The sequence below is a fragment of the Thamnophis elegans genome, chromosome 5 (assembly GCF_009769535.1).
Source record: "Thamnophis elegans isolate rThaEle1 chromosome 5, rThaEle1.pri, whole genome shotgun sequence".
Lineage (NCBI taxonomy): Eukaryota > Metazoa > Chordata > Lepidosauria > Squamata > Colubridae > Thamnophis > Thamnophis elegans.
This window is the reverse complement of record NC_045545.1, coordinates 69,839,447-69,864,206: the sequence shown is the minus strand read 5'-3', so window position 1 is coordinate 69,864,206 and position 24,760 is coordinate 69,839,447. Positions and strand designations below refer to the sequence as shown.

Genomic DNA, 24,760 nt, shown 5'->3' with positions numbered 1-24,760 from the left:
GATCAACAGTATGTCTTTATCAAGCAGCTTATGAGATACTAAAGCAGACTAGGTAGTTAGGGAATCTCACATGCACATCTGGGAAGAAACAAAGTCATGGGCAGTCACAAAAAAGGCCTTTTAACAATTGTCACCAAATTGTTACTTTTAATCTTACAAAAGGAATATTGATTTCAAGAGAAGCAACCCTTCACTGCATTTAATTTACAGCATATTAAATCAAGTATAGTTTTTGTTCTCGTCCATTTTTTTCAAGACTGTCCCCAATATGCTAAGCAGAATATTGTCTGATGCAACAAAACACATTCATCTTGGCTTAACCCATGCATTTTTACCTCTAGCCCAGTACTTTATCTGAAAACAGGAAGTAGCTCGTCCTCTTTTGCAGTGATCTGTTAATGCTTTCACATCCTTGTTTGCCTTTTCCTTAAAGTTCTCACTAGTAGCCTACCAGTTATGGTTTAAATTTCCCTAACATACCTCACCTGCTCAATATTCACTGAAAGGTAACCTGTCCTATAGGTATAGGCTCAGGGAAAACAAAGTTTGGCAGACTTCAGGCAAGAAATATTCCCATTAAAAGTTAATTGTTTTCGTTATTAGCCAGGCTCTCTGCTCAATCCCCTTGAAATTTGTTCATCATTAAGTCTTCCTTTATAAGCAATAAGCTCATACAGCAGAATATGTTGGTGGAATCAGATTTGCAGAATTAGCAATAGCATTTAATGTTCCTCTTCTAATCTTTTAATTAGACAGCTCCAGTCCAAACCACCCCCACCCCAATTCTGAAATATGCAGTGATGGCAGCCAGCTTTCCAATATGCTGGACTTCAACTGCATTGTTGCCAATTAATGTATTTAATAATCAACTGGCTGGGGGGAATGTGTTAATTGAAGCTCAGCATATTTGAAGGGCCATCTCATCGTGGTAAGAAGTCTGCAAAAGCGCTAATACTCAGCCAAAAAAAAAAAATCTTTCCAGTTTTCCCCAACCTTATCTGGCATTTTGCATCTTAAATAGAAAGCAGTATTTCTAATTGTTAGTCTTGTTTTATTTGTATCTTTTCCATTCCTTCAAAGCTATACAGCTTGCCTCACAACAGCCCTGTGAGGTAGGTTATGTACAGAGATAAAGACTTGCTCAATAGCAATCATAGCAGTGTGGATTAGATGGCATAAATAATGAAAGAAATCAAGAGGATACGGCTGGTTCTGAGGGGAATCCAAAACAGATAAAGAAATAGCTTACAAACAGCTGCAAGCTTGAATTTTCAAGAACTTATCAGGCATGATTGATATAATTTCACCATTTAAGATGATCACCAGCTTTTGCCTTGTGGCACAGGTGTCAAACTAGTCGCATCACGTTGCTGTCACGTGATGCTTTGCAATGTTTTTCCCATTCGCTGAGCTGGGGTGGGCGTGGCCTGTGAGTGACGCATCCAGCCCTCACGGACACCAGTTTAACACCCTTGTCTTGTAGCTTTTCTTATTTCTATCTACTGAAGTTTCTGCACCTCAAAGAAATAAGAAAAGGTTTTGATTTTAACTAATGAAAATCCTATTTTCAAAAATGAGAACTTAATTGACTCTTCTTCCCTGGAACATCTGTATTTGATATAATCAATATCAGTTTAGAGAATATCCCATATTCTCAGTGGTTTCACCTCATTCTAATGTCATTCAGACTTTTTCTCTCCCCGTATTTTTCTTTCCTGCCTTACACAAAGTCTTGGAAATTCAGACTTCAAGGGTCCCAATTAAGATATTGATTTACAGACATCAGAGACGCGTATGGGGTGACTGACATTTAAATGCAAATGCATATTTAAAATATTCAAGTACTTCTGAGAAAGGCTTTCATACTGATTGAGGTTCATATTAAACATTTTTTGCCAAAGCAAGCCTACGCATCTGCCCCTGATAAGAGAGATGTAGGTGTACCACAGTTATGTTTCCCTGTCTATTGCACCATGGGCATCAACCTATAGCACAGCAACATGACCCTTTGCCCTAATAACACAGGTTTGCAATTAGCTTCAGGCACCCAGAAGCTGAGTCAGTTGACAAATAGGATTTGATTTGGCAGGATCTCTCCAATCACCATGATACGCTTCAAATGAATAGCACAAGCCACAAACAGGCACAACTTATCCCAACCACTGTTCTGCCTCCTTTACTGTACACATCAACAATGAGACCCATTCCATTTGCAAGATTACACCAAGGTCGTCTTCTACAGCAAAACTGTATATGTGGCTTTCAGACGTTGTCAGAAGCAAATTTACACCGACTGTAGCTTTTCTTGTGCAGTACGTACCATGCCTTCAGGTTTATACAAAAATGTTCCCCAAAGCCTCCTAGAAGAATGTGCACCCAATACAATCAACTGTTCCTTTCAGATAGCTGGCTTGTTCCTTAGATGGATTTATATTAGGCTGCACTAGAGCAATATGTTGACATCAACGCCCTCTTGTGGACACTGGAAATATTACACAAACTAGGTTTGTATGTTGTGGCTTGCTTTTTAAGTAATCCCGGATTTCCGTAAGGAGCAACAGATGTTGACAAAAGATAAAGGCAGTGATTGCAGTAGTTTTTTAGTCAAAAATGCTCTTAGGAAGTAGTTTCAATGTTTCATAGTGTATCAGATTATCTTCTGGGTTCATTCAGTCTGGCGTTCAGATGCATCCACCTGATAATAGGTAATCTTCCTTTTTATCCAAATCGGTTGCCCAACACTGCAAAGCTGAACAGAGATGGTGGAAACTAACTAGATCTGGACATCCAGGTTTGTCTCATCAGTGTCCAATCATTCAGCTCATGGATCCCTCTTGTAGGTCAATCGAAGTCAAGGACAAAACAGTATCTGTTTCCACTTATGCAAATGGCCTAGGAGGTACGAAAAAGGAGAATGGATATTTCTTTGCACTTAGGGCTGCCACATTCTCGGCATTCTGCTAGGCCCAAATTTTCTACACCCCACTTAGAATCAGAAACTCAGTACAATGCAAATCTCAGAGGTCACAGAAAGAGAAGTTGTGCTGAAAAAGTCAGCTATTTTCTCTTTACCCCCACTTCCATATATTCCCAAAAGCAGAACTACATATTATTAGGGTTTTTCAAGATAGGATCAATGTCCGAGATGTGTGATTCTGCTTCAAAACACCCAGGACTTGACGCGCTTTGTCTTGCATGATCAGCTGATCTTTGGAACCACCACAAGCCACAGTTTTCCAAGCACTGGACATCTACAAAACAAAGAATATAAAGACTCCATTGTACATGCGTCCAAATGATTGAGAAATACACACGAATACAGAAAAAAAACCCACCTTGATTTAATGTGGTATGAGATTCCAATCAATTTTGAATTATCAACAATCTGCAATTAAGTTGACCAAAGCTACAACGAATTTGTAAACGTCCCCAAAATGATGTTATTTCAACATACAGGTAGTCCTTGACTAACCACAGTTCACTTGATTCCCCCTCGCACATATGTGCTAGTCGTTACTGACTCTAGGGGGCGGTGCTCATCTCAGTTTCAAAACTGAAGAGCCAGCGCTGTTCAAAGATGTCTCCGTGGTCATGTGGCCAGCATGATTAAACACCAAAGGCGCACTGTTAGCTTCCCACCAAAGGTGGTTCCTATTTTTCGACTTGCATTTTTTACGTGCTTTCGAACTGCTAGGTTAGCAGAAGCTGGGACAAGTAATGGGAGCTCACGCCGTTATGCGGTGCTAGGGATTCAAACCGTTGAACTGTCGACCTTCTGATCGAGAAGCTCAGCATCTTAGCCATTCAAAGTTACAACAGCCCTAAAAAAGTGGTTTATGACACTTATGACCTTTGCAGCATCCCCATGGTCACATGATTTACATTCGGATGCTTGACAACTGGTTCACATATAAGAGGGTTGCAGTGTCCCAGGGTCACCTTTTGTGACTTTCTGACAAACAACATTAATGGGGAAACCAGATTTTTCTTAACAGTGTTAACAATTTAACAACTGCAGTGATTCATTTAACAAATGTTGCAAGAAAAGTTGTAAAATGGGACAAACGCACTAAACAAATGTTTCACTCAGCAACAAAAATATTGGGCTCAACTGTGGTTGTAACATGAGAATTATGATACCTGCATCCTTATTTCTAAAACAGGTAATAGCAAATAAATGGAAACAACACATTGGGAAGGTAACTGCCTGTTTAAACAAGAAAATGATTGTTTTTCCTACAGAAGGTGACTGCAGAACCTTTGGAATATTTTCATTTTTTAATTATTGTTATCACGCAACAGATTTCAAACTAGACCACACATCAAAATGGCAGGAGAATGAAGCTTATGAAAAGTGCAGTGGCGTAGAAAGAAAAGAATAAAACAAAGCAATGCATTTGTAATTGACAGATATAAAATCATTAAACAGAGAGACAGAATTTTTGCCCTGTGGCAACCATTACATTGTCAAAGCAGTATATAGTAAACTGGGTTACTTAAAAAATAATGGTTGACCAAACTTTATAATCAGTTTCAAAGTACAAGAGTAAGTTGACACACAGTGACAGACAAACTGCTTCCACACTGTGGCACAGAAAATTTCAGATATGTCTATGCAAGGCCTCAGGAAACAAGTTCAACTTGCCTGAAAGGTGACTTTTCATTCTTGATTCATAAATTTAGAGATGAATCTTATAATCATATAAGTTGCTAGGAGCCCAGTAGGGATTTAGCATCCCATTTTTCAAATCCCTAAGATTGTGGCATCTAGCCAATGTCCATGACTGCCTACACTTACCAGAGCTGGTACCCTGAATTTACTTTGGCTTCTTCTGGAAGATGGCACCTTCTCAGTCTTTATGTGCACAAATCCTCTGTTGAGTAAACTGTTGTCATTCTGGCTGCTTGACAAGGAAAAGTTTAGGGACTGCAAAAGAAAATTCATGTATCAGTCAACCAATGAGAAAAGCAGGAATTGCCATAAAATATACTTACTGATTTCTTTCCAAGCCATTCCTATCAATCCATTATAAAGCAAGCAAAACAGGCATTTAAAGTAATCAGGAAATGCCCTGATCTTTCAGGCATGGTATCAGTTTTCCAACAGGAAAAACACTTTATTTGCAATACTTTACTATGTTCAAAGTAATAATTCCTCAGCATACAGATAGTCCTGGACTTAACAACCATTCATTTAGCGACCACTCAAAATTACAATGGTGCTAGAAAAAGAAAGGGATTTATGATCATTTTTCACACTTAGGATCATTGCAGCATCCCTTTGGTCACGTGATCAAAATTCAGATGATTGACAACTGGCATATATTTATGATGGTTGCACTTTCCCAGGGTCGTATGATCACGTTTTGCAACCTTCTGACAAACAAAGTCAATGGGGAAGACAGAGTTACTTAACAACCGCGTTACTAACTTAAGTGCAGTGATTCACTTAACAACTGTGGCAAGAAAGGTCATAAAATGGGCCAAAGCTCACTTGACAACTGTCTCACATAGCAACAGATAATTTGGGTTCAATTGTGGTCCTAGGCTGAGGACTACCTTATCTCCAAGAATAAGAAATTTCATAACAATTACTCCTGAGTAATGCAAAAGATGATAACAATAACAAACAAGGCTAACAGACTTATTACCATAATTCAGAATAAACAATCACTTTCCCTCTAGAAAGCTTCACCATATTGGCTGCAAAACTTCCTGGGAATCATAGAAATAGCAGGCTATATGTCTCCCTGGTTTAGCAATTCATAAGATGGCTACGGGCTGAGATACAACTGTATTTGTATCTCCAGCTTTAAAAACTAGTGTAATCAAATGTATTAATATGTTGCTGAAAAAGGCACATTTGTTTAATTTAACTTGTGTACTGCTTTAATTGGACAGTATTTTTCCCATCCAACAGCCCAAAGGACCAAGTCAAGATCCCATCTGGTCCAGAGTACAAACAATTCACCTGTGCTGGCAGATTACCATACTTAGCAGCTTAATATAGATTTTAAATGAAATGGGAAAGAAAGCGAACCTCTAATCTACCAATATAAAAAGGTAAAGGTTCCCCTCGCACATACACTATATTGCCAAAAGTATTCGCTCACCCATCCAAATAATCAGAAGCAGTTGTGAGCGAATACTTTTGGCAATATAGTGTATGTGCTAGTCATTCCCGACTCTAGTGGGCGCTGCTCATCTCCGTTTCAAAGCCAAAGAGCCAGCGCTGTCAAAAGACGTCTCCGTGGTCATGTGGCCGGCATGACTAAATGCCGAAGGCGCATGGAATACTGTTACCTCCCCACCAAAGGTGGTTCCTATTTTTCTACTTTCATCTTTACATGCTTTCGAACTGCTAGGTTGGCAGAAGCTGGGACAAGTAAAGGGAGCTCACTCCGTTACGCAGCGCTAAGGATTCAAACTGCCGAACTGTCTGATCGACAAGCTCAGTGTCTTAGCCACTGAGCCACCGCATCCCTTTCAATCTACCAATATACTGGAGTATTTAAGAAGAGGTTCAGCCTCTTCTCACCCCACAGCTACTATTGGACTTGCCTATTTAAGAAGAAAGGAAAGCACTGCAACATTGTGCCTTGAACTCCCAATCCTTGCAGGCAATCCAAAAGTAATGTCATGGTTGATGACACCAAAGGCTATTGGGAAATCAAGCAGCACAAGGAGGGTTACACAGAGCATACAAGTGTCTCAACACAGGTGGACCTTGTGAGCAGCCCATGCCTGAGAAAACCTAGATATTCTACTTCCCCCAGGGACTTCTATTACTGTCATATCACTTTCTCCACAACCTACCCTCCAAAAGGGAAAATTCGGGAAAGTTATCTAACATAGCCAGTTCCAGACATGAGCTCTTAAGCAGAAGATGTATCACTATCTCCTTCAAGATGACTGACATACCCTTTTCACAAAAGTTCTTTAAAATTCTAGAAAAATAGCACCTACTAAGGAAGCTGCTGCCTTATTAAAAGTAATGAATTGAATTCTTGTGCTCCAAGGAAGTTTTTGATCAAAATTGGGGCATTTTGCTATTTTAATGAAGTTCCACATACATTTTTCTTCAATACCATTAACATTTTCCTAGTCTAACTCTTGAGTCTGCAATCCCCCGCCACATTTTTTTTTCTCCCTGCCCACAATGTGTTTATTATATTTTTATCTGTAATAAAATTGAGCCACTTATCTGCAGGCTGAGAAATGTGGTTGCTAAAAGCAGCGTGGGCCCAATGCAGCTTTCCTGAAACTCAACGGAGACTAACTATTTTGCAGGATGGATGATAATAAGCTGCTGCCTTCTAATTTATAGCATTACAGAAAAGCACATTAACAAGTCAAGTATCAATTACTACATCAGAATTAACGGTGCACAAGTACACAATAATTTTTTTTAAAAAAAATCAAATGGGAGTTTGTTGTATTTTATTTTTTAAAAAATACAGTTTCAAGATAATTCATTAGCATTAACAGACAATACCTAACAGTTCTCACTAATATGCTTAAGTGCTCTTACAGAAATTGCTGCCAGAAGGAAATGTTTCATGATCATTTCTGGTACTGAAAATTGCAGGGAATCACAACGCACTGGTAAAGTACAAGCAAATGCTATGAGAATGAAAAACTATCAATTCTCAAAGTACCTAAAAGAAGGGAAAATTCTAAAAAAGGGGGGGACAGTTCTTCTTCACGAAATGTTGCCAGGTTTTATGTAAAATAGAGGTCTTTCGCCAGTATTTGCAAAAACCCAGAACTGAAAACATTAAGACTTCTTAAAGCTAAATTTGTCTTATGAAACAGGAAGAGTTTAAAGTGTGTGCATATAATTATGCCTATACATGTACTGCACAGTGATCCATTGTGTAAGAACATATGAAATTGCCTTCTGGAAGGACAAAGACTGGGGAGATATCAACTTTCCCATAGCAATGAAAGAATATTGTAGCAAGGGAGATATTTTAAAATTGTTATGTGTTACCAACTTACTCTCTCTGGGATCACAGCTCACCTGAGTTTTTTTGAAGCAAATAGGGTTGGTCACAGAGGAAACAGTCAACTTCAAGTCTTCATCAATAACATCCAAAGCAAGGGATTTCCTGACCTTCTTAATTGGACTCCTGTGCAACTGGAAAAAGCAATGGAATCAGGATATTAGCTTTAACCAGGATATTAAAAAAAAGTCTGGACACCAGAATTTGTCAGATGCTAAATTTGACTTGTTGTGAATTATTTCGGAAACCTAAACAATCTTGACATGAATTAAGTTTTGGAGAATTAATTTATTTGCACATTCTTGTCACTAAGATCCTTTCAATGCCTGTAGGCGGCAAAGAAAACCCAATGCTAATACGATTTTCTGGGAAATAACAGCATACCAAAGCAGGGCAATATTAAGTCAAGCAAACCACGAAGATTAATGCCAAGCCTGCCAGCTCCAGCATAAATTACAAATGGACAAACGAACAAGGCTTGTTCAGTCAATTCCCTAAACTGAGGACTAATTGCTACAATTTAGAATTCCTGAAATCTTAAATTTAAAATATCTAACCATAACACACGTTTTGAAAATAAAAAATAAAAAACTTTTATTAAAAAAAAGTTAGAAGGACAATTAAAAGGAAAGATAACTTTTAGCAGACATGCTTAATCAGATGCTTACACCCTGTTTTCTCTTCTGTTTCTCTGGCTTCACGTCATCTTCTACAATCAGTTCCATTCCAGCCTCACTCCAGAGTACTTCTTTCAAATCCTCTTCAAGATTAGGTGTTTGGGGCTACAATTTGTGATACAAAGTGGGGTGGGGAGCCAACAAGATGTGATTAGTAGCAGAATCATGCCTAAACATTTCGGCATTTTGTTCTTTACCCTGAGGGAACAGTTCCACCCATTTCTAAAATAGTAACTTTGCCCACATATATTAATAAATTTTATCTGATTTCTAATGGCACATAATTAGAAGGGAAAAATCTGATTCCCCGAGAAAGCAGGAGATAGAGGGTAGCACAAGAGCTTTGTAGAGAGTTGTGTGGATGGAGAGAAAATTGAAAGGATTCATACCACGATCTCCTATCTATGGTAATCACTATTACATCTTAAAAACAAAGCAATCAACTTTTGATTTTCAGCCTAATTTCAAAAGATCTCTGTAAAATAATTAATTCAAGCCAATAACCTGGCAGCCCACCATATGGGCAGAAATATGGAATTGTGGAAGTAATCACAAGGATCATGTAGTCCAATTCTCTATAATATGTAGGAAAATTATTTAAATCAACCTTGAGAGAACACAAACATGGGAATCAAATTTAATCCAGAAACTGGAATCAGTTTCTTATTAAACTGAGACAAGATATCTTTTTGGACTCCATTTCTTGAGGCATATTACAGAATCATTAATCTAGTGGGGATATGAGATACAAACATAGAAAGGATCCATGAATTGGCTCAATACATACCAAAGGCCTTATTTGGCCATACTTCTCTAGAGCATTCTTAAAAGGAGTTGGTGTATGAGGTGTATTATCAGCCGTATATTTCTGATCAGGAGTTACAAATCTGAAAACATACATGCAGAAGAGTAAAGCACTGTCATTTTTAAATCCAAGACTGGATTCAGATGAATGACAAAAGAAACAGTCAAAGAAAGTACTATTAACTTTTGGGACCTTAACCTGAGTTAATTTAACTCATGAGGAGGCAGGACTACTAACTCTAATGTAGCATTCCCTGCCAGCCCACATCACCCAATACATTTATATCCAAAGTATTTGTAAAGGAAATAAATGCTGACAATTTATATATTTATTCAATTTACTTACTGCCCATCTCACAGCAATCACCATAAAAGCCACGGCTGCACAGTGGTTAGAAATCAGTACTGCAGGCTACTCCTGCTGACTGCTTGCAATTTGGCAGTTCGGATCTCACCAGGCTTAGGTTTGACTCAGCGTTCCATCCTTCCGGGGGTGGGGGAATGAGGACCCAGATTATTGGGAGGCAATATGCTGACTTCCCTGAAAATACGACTGGAGAGGGGGGTTGCGCAAGCGGCTGTTCTGCTCTCACTCACCCGCCTCCCAGCCTCATGATGCATGGCCCAGTTCTCATTATGGAGCCAGGCCACCTCCGCCATCCCAGCCTGGCTTTTTCCGCAGTTTCCAACCTGAGTCTTTCGGCAGTGACTGATCTGGGCGCATGCTCTATGGTTGTGGGTCAGCTGCCTGCAGAGCATACAACCATAGAGCATGCACCCAGAGTGGCAGCCATGCATTGGGAGGTAGGTGAGCAAGAGCAGAAAATCCGCTCGCACAACCCCCCCCCCTCTCCAGCCGTGCAGAGCACCATTCACTGGCATTTGGAAGGTGCCAAGCCGCGGGAGCCTGGAGGTGGCAAACATGGCCTCACGTGGCTTGGCGATACCCCTAGGTCAGTGAATGGCGCTGTACCTGGCTACAAAGGAGGTTTGCCAGGTGGCTGCTCGTGACCATGGTTGCTTCATGGCTGTTGTGTTGCGCTGCTGTGACACCGCAACACAGCCATTCGCCCATGAGGCTGTACCCCGCTCTTTGGGAACCCATTTGCAAGAGAGCAGCCGCCCGGCAACCCCCCTCTTCAGCTGAGCACAGCGCTGCTCACCAACCTAGCGATAACCCGAAGGCACCAAGCAACACGATCACCTTTGCCTCCCCCCAGGTTCCCGCAGCTTGGCACCTTTGGGATACTGCGAGGTTGGTGAGCGGTTCTCTGCCTGGCCGGAGGTGGGGGGTTGTCCAGGAGACGTGTATGCGGGAGGGGGGGGGCTTATATTTTTGCCCACCCAAAAAATGTGGCATGGCTGTATTATGAGGACATGTCGAATTTTCGGGGAAACACAGTAAGTCTTAGTGCTATTGCTATTTGTAGTAAGATATTTCCAATGTGCAATAACGCACATTATGCAATAAAGCATACAAAAAGTTCCTCTTGTTTCACTCTTATCTCCTGTATGCTTTGCCTAAGGCCTCTTGAATCAGAATGTGCATCTGGGGGGGTTGAGGAGAAAGACAGAAAGGAGACTTACACAGAGGTCTTCTGCAGTAGTGGGGTCTTATCCCTGTGCAGTGGTGTTGTCACAATCACCTTCTGGCTGCAAACGGGTGTAGAAGTTAAGGAGGGGTTCTCCAAATCAAAAGTGTCTTGTTTGGTCCATAAATTCAGGAACTACAAGGTAAAATAAATTAATATTTTATTTTTCATAAAGGTGTAAGAATAGAATAGGATTCTTTATTATTCTTTATTGGCCAAGTGTGATTGGACACACAAGAAATTTGTCTTTGGTGCATATGCATATGTACATAAAGAAAAATAAAATAGAATACATTCATTAAGAATCATAAGATACAAACTTAGTGATAGTCAGAGGTTACTAATAAGCAATCAGATTATACTAGGAAACTAATAAATCTATAAATTTTAACGATACAAGCAACATGGTTATAGTCATATGTGGAAAGAGATGGGTACTCTATTTCCCTGAAAATAAGACCTCCCCAGATAATAAGCCCAATCAGGCTTTTGAGCGTATGCGCCAAAATAAGCCCTCCCCCCAAAATATTGCAACACAACAGCAGCAGTGAGGTGACCATGCTTGCCACCTCCTGCACCTCAAAAATAATAAGACCTCCCCGAAATTAAGGCCAAGTGCATATTTCGGGGGGGGGGAATAAGACCCTGTCTTATTTTCAGGGAAACACGGTACTAGGAAAGAGATAATCTCAAAGCAATTTGATGAATGTTTCAGAGAGAAGGTAACAGGATGGAGGGGAAAATGAAAACACGAATGTAATTCCTCATCCAAGAACTTCAAAGGACAGAGCAGCGTGTCTGCTCTGCAACATCCTGCTCACTCTCCAGCATGCTCACATCCACACATTTTCCCATTTGGACACTCAGTGCCAAAAAGGTTCGCCATCACTGTTCTAGAGCTCACAAAAGGAAGTTAAGTTTGTGGCCTGATTTATTTCTACACATTGATATGTTTCCCCTCCATACTAATCTGGAAGAGTTGGTATGGAGGAGAACTGTTACTTAACCTTTGCTCTGCCCCACGGCAATTGCCTTGCTTCCCCAGTTGGGCTCAAAAATTGCAAATAAGCCAAGCTTTTTAAAATAGAGGGAGAATCCCTTAGGAAGGAATTGTTTCCTCTTCTTGGCCTCAGGCTTGGAGTAAAAAGCTATAATTCAATAGAAACACATTAACAATTCCTGAAAATATTAGTTGAAATTGTGCCAGGCAGTATTGGATTTAATAGAATGGACTCAGTAAAGTCAGCTTATGAATAAAGAAGAAAATACCTTTTCAAATCATTTCTCTTACTTTGTTTGAGACATGGGAACGGAGGTAAACATATATGTGTAATCCAATGCCAAATTTAAATCTCTATAGCTTTTAATACCAAATTCTAATTTTTAATTGATATCAGGTCTGCAAAGAATGCATTTTCAAATCTTGGAAACTGATATAGCAGGAGAGCTCCCATACTGGCAATAAACATGACACAGGATGTCAGTATGGAAACACCTGGTAACAGTTTTACAACAACAAACCTCCGACAGCATTTGTCTATGTTCAATCATCTGTAAGAAGCAAGATCCTCAGGGCACTTTCTATCTTAAAAGTTATTGAGGCCAAGCAAAAAAGGCCCAGGTTGCTAGTGTTGGGGCTCATAAATTCAACACACACACACCCCACAAAACTACAAAACAAGGCTGAAGATGAAGGACAATATCCATCTCAAGTAAATGCCTAACCCAGACGTGTCAAACTGGTGGCCCGTGGGCTGGATGTGTTATGCGCAAGCCATGCCCACCCCAGCTCAAATGAAGGGGAAAACTTCATGAAAAGTTATATGATGGCAATGTGACACAACATTGACACCTGTGGCCAATGTAAGAATACAGTCCAAGAAGTCCATACAACAAATTTCACACATGGAGGAAAATCTTTTGTAAGCAGAAACTCAAGAAGAAGCACTTGAACAAATCAAGCCCAAAATAATCACTGATGGTATTTTATCAACTTTTAGAGCCACAAGATGTCTGTATTCCACATCTTAAAGTTGCTGAGGTTGAGGAACACTTCTTAGGGATAAAAACAAACAAATAAATATGGTGCAGAGGAAAACAGGGTGCCATAAAATGAGAATCCGGAGGCTATGATGTACAAGATTACTACAAGTAGTCCTTGACTTACGATTTGTTTTATGACTGTTCAAAGTTACAACAGTGCTTAAAATGTTACTTGCAACTGACCCTCTCATATTTAAGACTGTTACAGTGTCCCTGTGGTCACCATTCCTGATCATCCCAGGAGGCTTCCAACAAGCAAAGTCAATGGAAAAAGTTGGATTGCTTAATGACTGCAGCAAAAAGGTTGTAAAATTGAGCACAATTCATTTAATGACTACATTGCTCAGTGAAGCAAGTTCCAGTCCCAACTGTGGTTATAAGTCAAGGACTATCTGTACTGTAGAAAAATTGCCTTGGCTTGCAAGAGATTGCCACCCATTTCTGATTCTATCAGGATATAAGCAGGCCAATTTCTAACATGTAAAAGCACCAGGAATGGTATTGTGTATCATTTTCATCTCATATCAAGTTGGATTTTCCTCAAACTGATGCCCTGTGCTACAATTACAACATCCAAAATCCCCAATCAGTTTGGGCACTTTCTGTCAAACTGCCAGCAATCTGGAAGGTGCAGTTTTCATCAAATTAAAAAAACAGATAGGAAGACAGGAAAAGATAACCTATTCTTTCCTGCCAACAGCCCAAAGTCTATATAAATTATATATGGTAGTTACTGATGACTGATTTTCCTTAGTCTGAATTCCCTCCTTCAAAGTAGGTTTCAAATGCAGTCTGACACCTTTCACTCCGATAAATAAACATTCCACCAAAAAAAGGATGCTGTCAATTGTCAAAATTGACCATTACATCGTTAAATGTAAGAGGGCACCTTGGCACAATTAGCCTTTATCTTGTTCTTTTTTTGTCCATTTCGTTGCCAGTTCATTCCAACCTACCTGGGATGGGGAGAATGGCAAAGTTTTGACAGGCGTGCTTTTAACTGGAGTACTCTTGGGTGTCATACAGGAATCAAGGAAGGAAAGGCTTGCACTGGTGCCACTCTCTAAAACTGGCGAGAGACTTATTTTCCTCTTCTTTTGCCTCTTGAGCACAGTGGGGGTGCCAAAGCTCATGTCTGTGCAAGGTGAAATGGGGATGAGTTCACCCTTACTCCCTTTGCTGAGATCCGAAATGGTGTGGCCATCTAAACGGTATTCTGTCACATTCTGTGATGAGCAGTAGGGTTTTATAGAGGCTTGCCTCTCTGGACTGTTGCTACTACTTGCAGATAGGTCATCAGGTAAGTCAAACTGAGAGAGATCACACCAGCCATCTGGGTCCTGCCAAAATAGGAATGTTCAGAGTAAGTTCCAGGTCTAAGATGAGACTGCAGATAACAAACAAGAGGAAGAGGTAAAAAATTCTGCTCATAGTTTTGGGATATGAGTTTTACTATCACAGCAGCTGAAATCAACCCATAAGCCTCTTATGAAGGTTTCTACATCCGTGATGGCAAACCTATGGCAAGCATGCTAGAGGTGGCACGCAGAGCCTTCTCTGAGGGCACCATCGTCTCAGCTCAGCCAGTCAGTCGTCGAGTTTCCAATACGTGTATCCGCACCAGCCAACTGGTCGTTGGGTTTCTGAAGTGCACATGCACACTGGTCGTCGGGTTTCTGGCGCCCTGGCACCACGCATGCCTTCTGGTTTGGGCACTCTGTGCCTAAAAGGTTCGCCATCATTGTTCTAGATCAATTTCCTGCGCTACTTGAGCGCCTGTTGGTAGATAGATTTTGAGTACACTAAAGACAACTGAGCCAAATCACCCAGCCAGCACCTCTAAATTAGAAGTAGAATTTGGATTTTCTCCATTCATAATCCAGTACCTTAACCATTATATTCAGCTTATGGGAATGAATATAACCAGTGGTCACATATAAATCACCAAACCACCAATAAATCCCAAAACATTAAAATCAAGTCAAAATCTGCAAAGATATACTGTATACACATTCAAAGATACATTTACAACGTTTAAGCCAATTAAAATGGCAATCAGATTCACTACAGTATCCACAGAGTATTCACTCCACCAAAATGACTATTTCTTTCAAATAATCTTTCCTGCCGCATTCTCTTCCTACCCTTGATTATAGTTAAAACTAGCTGATAACCTGATTATTTATTTATAAGGGAAAAATGTCCGGACCAAACGTAATTTCTAATGTTGGATTTTCCCCCTTTCCAGAGGGAGCTCCATTGTGGAGTACTGTGAAGCCATTGCCATGGCAACTCCATTGCTCTGTACAGTAGAAGCCATTTGAAGGCATAACAGGCTGTATCGTAACAGAACACACACCCCGAGGGGTGTCTTACCCCCACAGTGTTTGTCTCCAGAGAGTAAGCCATCTGTGTACCATGTTTGGTTGAAATTGCTCAAGGCGTTTCAGAGTTATGTTGAAAGACATACATACACAGACACACACACACACACACAACCATTTTTATATAGATAGATTTGGCAACCTTAAGATCTATAGACTTGTAACTCCTTTGCTGGCTGCAGAATTCTGGGAGTCAAAAGTGTATAGAACTTAAGGTTTCCTAATTTGAAAAATACTGAGGTAGTTCATTAAAATATTCAATTAAGTCATGTCTTACAGATTCAATCATGTCCAGGGCTTCTGAAATATCTGGAGCTGGAGCTGTACATAAATAATTGTTTCCTTCAACTACCCATGTGCACACAGGACTCCCATTCAGAAGATCATCAGGTGCCATGGTTTCTGATACTTCATTGGCACTGGGCTCCACTAGGCTTTCAAGCATTGGCTCAGATGGCAACATATGCAGGTCTGCTGGCTCTTCATCAGCAACTTCTTCCTTCTTTACTTCCAAAGTCTGGACAGGCCAGTTGGTCAAAAAATGCTGCTGTGAGAGATAAGTGAAGATTTGTATCACTATAAACAAACACATACCTTATGTTCCAAGCTGTGGATTGTAAAATCAGAGGTTGGAAGAACACAAGTAAAACCTATAGAATACAATATTTTTGTAAATCCAGATGTTGGATTTCAACTCTGTCACCACCAATAGAGCCGAGGTGGCACAGTGGTTAGGGTGCAGTACTGCAGGCCACTTCAGCTGTTATCTGCAGTTCAGCGGTTCTAATCTCACCAGCTCAAGGTTGACTCAACCTTCCATCCTTCCGAGGTGGGTGAAATGAGGACCCAGACTGTGGGGGCGATATGCTGACAAACTGCTTACAGAGCTGAAAGCCCTATGAAGCAGTATATAAGTCTAACTGCTATTGCTAATATGGTCAAAACTGATCGGAGCTTCTTACCATATTTCTGAAAGAACAGTCACTTCAATGATTTTTATTTTATTTTCTTTCTTGCTTCCAAATACTGCCTCCCTCCCAGCCCTTTACAGAGCTAAGCCTTGCAGGAAGAAAGATTACATCCAAATCTCAGCATTCTGGAGATAAAATATTTCATTCTACTTGGAAACTTTCTGCTTTTCCCCCCAGAATGCAGTGATTTAGCAATTCTGGGTATAGCTTGTAGTTTTCTGGAATAAATCTTCTAGAAGACAAAGTGATTTGTGATGTTCCAAGAGTGACCATTCATGCCATGAAAAAGAATATTCCATAAATACTGTACCTTACAATTCTAACCCTAGATATGTTGCATTTTGCACATCCATATTTCATCAAGCACTACAATACATAATCTTCTTCAAAACTAAATTTGTTATTCAAACATTCTGTAGGCAGCTGAAAGATAAAATGTTTTGCACTACCTGATTTTCCCCTTCTGGTGTATTTTGTCCTTCCTTGCCTTCCACCTCTACAAGCAAATAAAGAGGTTTGGATTCCTTTGCTTCATTAAGGAAGCCTCCCGTGTCCACCTTCCTTTTGATAGTAGAATTCCAATGGTTTTTCACAGCATTATCAGTCCTTTAAGCATAGATGATAAATACGTGCAGAATTAGCCAGGAGAAGCAGCAGCAAGCAAGCTCTGCTATTCTGAAAGATGGCTGCTTCAACAGCCTTTAAACATACCTTCCAGGAAGCAGCTTGGCAATCTCAGCCCACCGGTTTCCAAGTATCTTGTGGGCGTCACATATTATGCGGTCCTCCTCTTCCGTCCAGGATGATTTCTTGACTTCAGGGTTCAGGTGGTTGTGCCATCGTTCCCGGCATTGCTTTCCTAGCCGGCCTTTCAAATGCTTCGCTATGAGCGTCCATTGCTTTGTGCCATATTTTTTCACCAATTCAATGACCTCATCACAAAAATAAAATGGTTACATTTAGTTTTGTTTACTGGATGCACTTTTGACATTCAGCCATTATACAAGAATCTACGGTTTGTAGAAAGATGCAGTTAAGCGTATTGATCTGAAACCAGAAATATTTCTGTTGGGCATAATACCGGAGGGTTATGACAAAGGGACCACATATCTAGTTTTGCATGTACTGACAGCAGCAATGATAGTATTTGGAAACTATTGGAAAAATGAGAATACCCCATCAGAGGAGGAGATAATTCGGAAAATTTCAGGTTGTGCCGAAATGGACAGATTAAAAATAAAAGATAAAGAGGACACAGAATATTACTTGATATAGAATAGATCTTATGAATGGTTGGAGACAAGAGGTAGAAATTAGATGAAGAAAGATCACTGCTATGTATGAATTAAATACAACGATGATTTATAATTATAAATACGCCAATATAATCAATAGAAGTATAAAAAAGCCAATATAAAGAGAAATTTAGCTAAAACTACTCTGTCAGATTATTACTATTGTTACCAGTATATGTATAAAAATAAATATATACCGGAGAACCAGTTCGGGGGCGTGGCAGGCCTGGGTCGCTCCGGTTTCAGGTTCGGCTGAACCAGTAGGAACTTACCCTGGTGCGTGTGTGTGTGTGTGTGAATTCTTTACCTTGCTTCTGTAAATGATATACCCTGACAATGCACTGTATTCAAAATATTTATGAATAAAAAAATAAAAGAGAGGCAGTTAAGCAGGTCCATGCATTTCTGATCCACTTTGGGCCAAAGACACTCATTTTTGTTTTTAGGCTCTCTTTAGAACTGGGGAAACCACCCCAACTTGAGGATAAGGGTTTAATATCTTGAAGGGGCAAAATCAGCATTTCAAGGCATAACACTTTCTCAAAAAACAAAAACAAATTGCCCAACATTGGGGATATGATGGAGGCTACAGAAGGAGTATAGAGCCGAGGTGGCGCAGTGGTTAAATGCAGCACTGCAGGCTACTTCAGCTGACTGCAGTTCAGCAGCTCGGCTGTTCAAATCTCACCGGCTCAGGGTTGACTCAGCCTTCCATCCTTCCAAGGTGGGTAAAATGAGGACCCAGATTGTTGTTGGGGGCAATATGCTGACTCTGTAAACCGCTTAGAGAGGGCTGAAAGCCCTATGAAGCAGTATATAAGTCTAACTGCTATTGCTATTGCTATAGTATTAGACAGCCCACATAGTTCAAAATGCAATAAATGTTTGGATTCTCTATTATACTACAAGATTTTATATTGTGTGAAGGGGGCAAAATATTTGAATTATATCTCTTATCTTCCAACCAGAAGTTGCACTCAGGCTGACATCCGTCATACTTGTAGATATAAACCCAGATTTCCTGCCAATGTTCTGGCTAGAAATTCTGCAAGGGCACTAGGTTGTGAAAGGCTTGCTTGCGAATTATGCCCAGCAATTCCTCCACTTCTTATATTAGGCAACCTGGGTGCAACCTGGGGTTCCTTATCACACAGAAGACAGTTTCAGTTCCTCCGCTCCAAAAGTAACTACTGAACAATGAATTACCTTCTGATCTTCTTGTTTAGTCCAGGGCCCTTTCACAAGAACAGGGTTTAGCACTCTTAGCCAACGATACTGACATTGCTGTTCAGTGCGGTTCTATGAGAAAATTTAAATAGGTTTATGTTAAGTGAAACATTAGTGGGACAGAAATAAAAATCGAAAGCAAGAGAGACATGCATTAGCACTTTAACCAGCAGCCAAATTTCTGCAAATTTGGTTTTCAATTGTTTCTGCAGATAGGGAAAACAACAAGAAGAAAGCCTATTTAACTGAAAAATTCCACTTACAGGAAAATGGCCTGCTAGGAATTTCCAGTCATGTCCAAACTGCGTCACCAGAGAATTCAACAGTTCATCCTAAAAAGAGCAAGATTGTCAGTATATGTCAAAACCTAACACAAAATAAGGAACAGAATCTTGAATTCTTATGTGATTTGACAACACTGAACAACTATCCATAGGTAGGTTACACTGCTATCACCAAGTATACAATGCAGCAGGAATAGCACATAGGATCTGATAGAAACAAATGCTTTGTCCAAATGGCCAACTCTGATGTATGGAGAAATATAAAACCTCAATTGCCCCCTTCAAGAACTTTCAAGATCCCCGGACTTGATTGTAGATTATACAATAAAATATTACTTTACAGAAATTCTAAACACACAATGCATGGATTTTATAACAGGAAGCAAAAAGAACCGGATAGGTGTATATAATTTATCAGAAACGAAATTTTGCCCTGGATTTTGCTTCATAGGACAACATCCAAATGAACATTACAAACAGAAGCATCAAAAGCAAATACAGAGCTCTGGTAAATATTTACTATCCAAAGAGCTGACTCATAAATGCATCTTTGGTATTACCGATAGTCTTTGATTTACAACCAAAATTGGGAATTGATTTTCTGTTGCTAAGCAAGGCGCTTGTTAAGTGAGTCATGCCAAATTTTATGACTTTTGCCAAAGTTGTTTAGAGAATCACTGTAGTTATTAAGTAAAGCATATGATTGTTAAGTGAATCTGGCTTCTCCGACTGAATTTGTCTGAAGTCAGCTGACTAAGTCACAAATGGTGATCACATGATCCTGGGACACAGCAACCACTGAAAATACATACCAGTTGCCAAGTGCCTGAATTTTGATCATGTGACCCTGGCGATGCTACAACAGTTTTAAGCATGAGGATCAGTTTATATGTCACATTTTCCAGTGCCATTGTAACTTTTGATGGATGCTTAATAAATAGTTGTAAATTGAGGACTATCTGCTTTTTTCACTTACAATTTGGTCAATAACAAGACCTGTCTGTGTTCCAACTATTTACTGATTTGTAAGAATGTTAAGCGTGTTTTCCTTTTAATAATTCAAAAGCAGGCTAGTCCTGTTTATTTACTATCTTTGTATCCAAACATGTCAGTGGATCTTTTCTTATGCATTTACCTCATTCAGAGTCTCACACCTGCTTGGCCCAAGGCCAATCTCCCCAATTTTTCTCTATGAATAATACAATACATACTTCTTCACGAGACCACTTGACTTTACATCTGTTATCTCGTCGGTCTATCACATCTGAATCCTGGTAAAGCAGTTCTTCTTGCTCTTCACTATTATAATATATTAAAAGAGAGAGATATGTTATATTTAAGCATTCACTTACAAATACTAATTCATTTCTATCTAGTTTAGCAGAATAAAACACTTCAGCAAAACCTTCACCTGCAAACACTCAGTTCTTCAAATCACTTTACACACACACTGGTATCCCTATACACTGGACTAATCCATCCATTGCTCTGGAAGCCAAAGGGAAAAAATTACATATACATTCTATAGCCATACTGACATTTCAAAATGTCTTCACAATGAAGCCTTAGAAACACTGATCTCATCTTATTTGTAAATCTGTCAGTTGTCCTCATGCTTGGAATTTTCTCTTTGGAAATCCGCCAAAGCCCACGCCTGAACAGCTTCCAGCTTCCTATATTCTAACTTGCTCTTCGTAACCAGAAAGAGGATAGTATTATTGATCTAGAACAGGGGTAGTCGGTTCCACCACAAATCCGCGAAGCCCTTATCCGCGGAGACATAAGCGCGAAGACTAATTTGCGCCGTTCTAAGCCCTAAGGAAAAACGCGACCCTACCACAATGACATAATCGCGGAGGGCAAATTCGCGCATTCCCAAGCACTCAGTACCCTAACCCTAAACCTAACCCTAAACCTAACCCTAAAACAAACCCCTAAACCTAATCCTAACCCTTACCTTAATTGAAGTCGGCTTTCTGCCGCGGCGCCGTTTTAAAGCGCCCTTCTGTTGCCGCGGCGGTGATAACGTCGCAGCTTTAGCGCCGCGATTTTATCACTGCAATTTTGACGAGCGCGGTTTTGTCGTGCCATGGGGTAGTCAACCTTTCTATACCTATCGCCCACTGGTTCCACAGTAACGATGATTTATAAAGTAGGGAAGTAACTTTACTTTATAAAATTTATAAAGCAGTGTTACAGCAAACCCCTACCGCCCACCATGAAAGCTGGAACGCCCACTAGTGGGCGGTAGGGACCAGGTTGACTATCACTGATCTAGAACTTCCCTAGAATCCTTGCAACATTCTGGGAAATAAGGCCAGCAAGTCAAATTCATTCCTCTCATGAGATCAGTAGCTAAGATATTTGTTTAATCTGAGATCTTAAAACAGAGCCCTTCACATTAGAGTCTAATGTGCTATAAATCCATACCAAGCATTTAACTCCTTGGGATTTTAAAAAAACTTGACTCCGTCATTACAGTACCGTACATTACAAGCGGAGATCCCACTATCATGGTTTCAACTGCTCCCCCCTCCCATTTCATCAAAATCCTAAAACTATGAACTTGAATCTAGCTACCCAGGGTAGCCTTATTAAGGTCATCCCAAAGGTGCTTTTTCAAGAAGTAACTGGACTTTCTGCTTTTTCTTTGAAGGTGTTTCGCTTCTTATCTAAGAACTTCTTGTATAAGCTTCTGTAGAGCTGAAGAAGCCCCTTGGGTGAGAAGCCAAAGGTCTTCAAAAAACAAACAAACCAGAAAGTCCAGCTGCCTCTTGAAAAGGCACCTTTGGGGACAACCATGACCTGGATAACTGAGAATCTCCATAGACACTTATGAAGGTCATGAGCTAAAGCCACGTTTTTTCAATCAGGAGTCACTCCTTTGGGGATGGAAGGAGAAGGAACCAAGGTTGGAGAGAACTTCCCTTCTCAACCCGGAGCAATGTGTCCTAGACAAAAAGGGCCCAACCTATTTTCCTCCCCCCCCCCCCATTTCCCCAGCCGCAGCCTGGAGGGAAAAAAGGTTCCTTTTGCCGCCCAGGCGAGCCATTTTAAGGTCTCCATTTCAGATAATCAGCAGCGTCCCCCGTCCTCTTCCTCTTCTTCCACCCCAGCAAGATTGGCAATCTGTGGGCACCTCTGCCACGTTTGCTCCATAGGTTCATTCGCTTTATGAAGCCCACCGCCGGGGGGGAAGAAGCGGCGGGATAAATGGACGAAACGGGAGCAAGCGCTTTCGGGTTGGGGAGAGGAGAGAAGGTGGGAATTGGCTCCAGAAAAGGCGGGAGGGGAGAAGCAACACCCCCCGGTCTCTCTCTGCGCAGCCCTCCTAAAATGCACGGCTCCCCGAAACTCACCCGCGAGCCCGACGAGACATTCTGCCTTTTGCAGGAAAATCATAAACCCAGCCAGAAGTTTTCCAATGACTTGCTTTAGGGAAATGAGCTACCGAAAAGGACCCGACGGAGATGTCCCCGCCGCCGCCAGGGCAGCTGCGCAAAAAAATGCCGCTTAAACCTTCCCAAAGCACTCCGGCGCAACTGCAAGCGCGCTCGCCGCCTCCCGCCCGGGAACCCAAAAGCGGACTTTTTCTATCTCGCGCCAACCCCGCCGCAACCAGCCACCTTTTTCCGGCGTGATGACGCTCCGGATGACGCGGCCGCAGATCCGTGTTAATAGGGTAAGGGCGGGTTGGTGGGGCTGGGAGAAAGTGGCGCGCGCGGGCAAGTTGGAGTTTTGTGTTTTCCTTTATAAGAAAGAAAGAAAAACCAAAACGTCCTTGCAGTGCTCGACAATAAAAAATAAAATAAAAATTACGGCCTCTGGTAGCCAAGGCAGAGTCAGCCACGCATCCCTGTAAAGTTGATAGCTTCAGGCGGCTAAAATGGATCTTTTTAGTACGGAGCATTCTATCAAAAAACAGAGCGGGCGTGTTGATTCTAAAGAACAAATAAAGAGCCAGGAATTCACATCAAGCCAATATATATAGATCACCTGAGTGTAAGGTAACTATTTCGAATATGCCAGGGCGTTGCATCAAGCAAGGTTCATAAAAGGGTATTTAAGGTACACAATGGCTAGTCTTCCCAAAAGAAGTATGTAGCGCTTATTTAATACTATTAATGATACTACAATATAACAATGTCTTAAGCCATAAAGATTTCGGAAGGCTACCAACTGCTGCCGCCATGGATGGGGTGTGTGTGTGTGTGGAGTGGATTGATGGGGGTGTAGTTTCACATCTAAAATGGACCTAGTTGGATAAAGACTTCCGCTTATATATTTTTCTGTATCTGAAAAATGGTGGATTCATGCAAGCAATAACTAACACGGCATATTTTGCAAACACTGGCTATGCTAAGCCAAAACCCAAAATTACATATTAATTTAATGAGTAGTGTGAAAGCAGGAACAGGCTTCACAGACACCTGACAAGAAATTGACATTCCATTGAGGGAAGTTAGCACCCACTCCTCTCCTAGAAAAATGAAATATCCTAGGAAATATTAAAAAGGCAGAATATTATATTAACCTGGATGAGAAATGGAGAAATATGTTTTTAGGCAGGAAACAGACTCACTCTTAATAGCCCCTCCACCTTTGTCAATGGGCCATTAAGGCCTGAGCCAGTCTATTCTACATAACAAAGATCAGAGCCATTTCATTGCCCTTCATTGCACCACCCACCACGTTTCAACCAAACTTAGCACACAAACAACCTACAAAGCTAGCTATGATCTCTGACAGCAACCAATCAGGATACTCTTCCTGTGCCCCAGGAAGTTCAAAACCCGGAGAGGGCATAAAACCCAGGGACTCAGCATTTCTTCCCTTTTCACCCAGGAGCCTCAAGGCATGTGATCCTGTCCACCATTAAACCATCTTGCCAAACAGCTTCCATGTTTCCAGTGTCTTTTTCCCCACTTGGAACTGAACCCAGATGGACATTTCTTCCAACACCCACATTCCAAATAGCAACATTTATGTCATTTGAGTAAATAATTTATATCATTTACATGATGGCATCTTATCCATGTAGTGCACTAGTTGTTTCCCTGCAGATACTCATGCTAATGGTAGCTCAGAAAGCACCATGGACTCCAGAGTTTGAAGCATAAGATCCATACAAGAGATAATATAGAAATGGGCTTGCTGTTTCAAGATACATTTTTTAAGGATTGTCTGGTGTACTTTCAACCTTGCAGCTGAAACAGGAAATGCAAATTGTAAATCTATTCAGATTCATTTTGGTTTTGCAAGGCTGATTTTCTTTTGTTGTTGGAAATTAAACCTCTGCAGTTCTTTAATCCACTAGGGAAAAAAATACTTGTTTCTTTTGCCTTTTATCCCCATTTTGAAGGCCATAATTGACTTCCACAAGCAATTAAAGGGATACAGTAACCCCACTCATGATGAAAAACTGGCAGTAACAGTTTTATACGTTATGGAACAAAACAGGTTAAAAATGGCCCAAA

At 40.6% G+C, this 24,760-nt stretch overlaps 1 protein-coding gene across 1 annotated transcript; it reads right to left on the bottom strand.

Moving 5' to 3' along the window:
- Positions 1-253: 253 nt before the first annotated feature.
- MYBL2 (MYB proto-oncogene like 2) lies at positions 254-22,844 on the bottom strand. Its single transcript, XM_032217394.1, has 14 exons — positions 22,643-22,844; positions 20,495-20,582; positions 19,263-19,331; positions 18,979-19,071; positions 17,189-17,409; positions 16,927-17,083; positions 15,784-16,053; positions 14,079-14,462; positions 11,075-11,214; positions 9,471-9,570; positions 8,675-8,788; positions 8,024-8,140; positions 4,799-4,927; positions 254-3,251 (listed from the first exon to the last, which is right to left on the bottom strand). The coding sequence occupies exons 1-14, from the start codon at positions 22,660-22,662 to the stop codon at positions 3,123-3,125; spliced, it is 2,031 nt and encodes a 676-aa protein (XP_032073285.1). The 5' UTR covers positions 22,663-22,844; the 3' UTR covers positions 254-3,122.
- Positions 22,845-24,760: the final 1,916 nt, after the last annotated feature.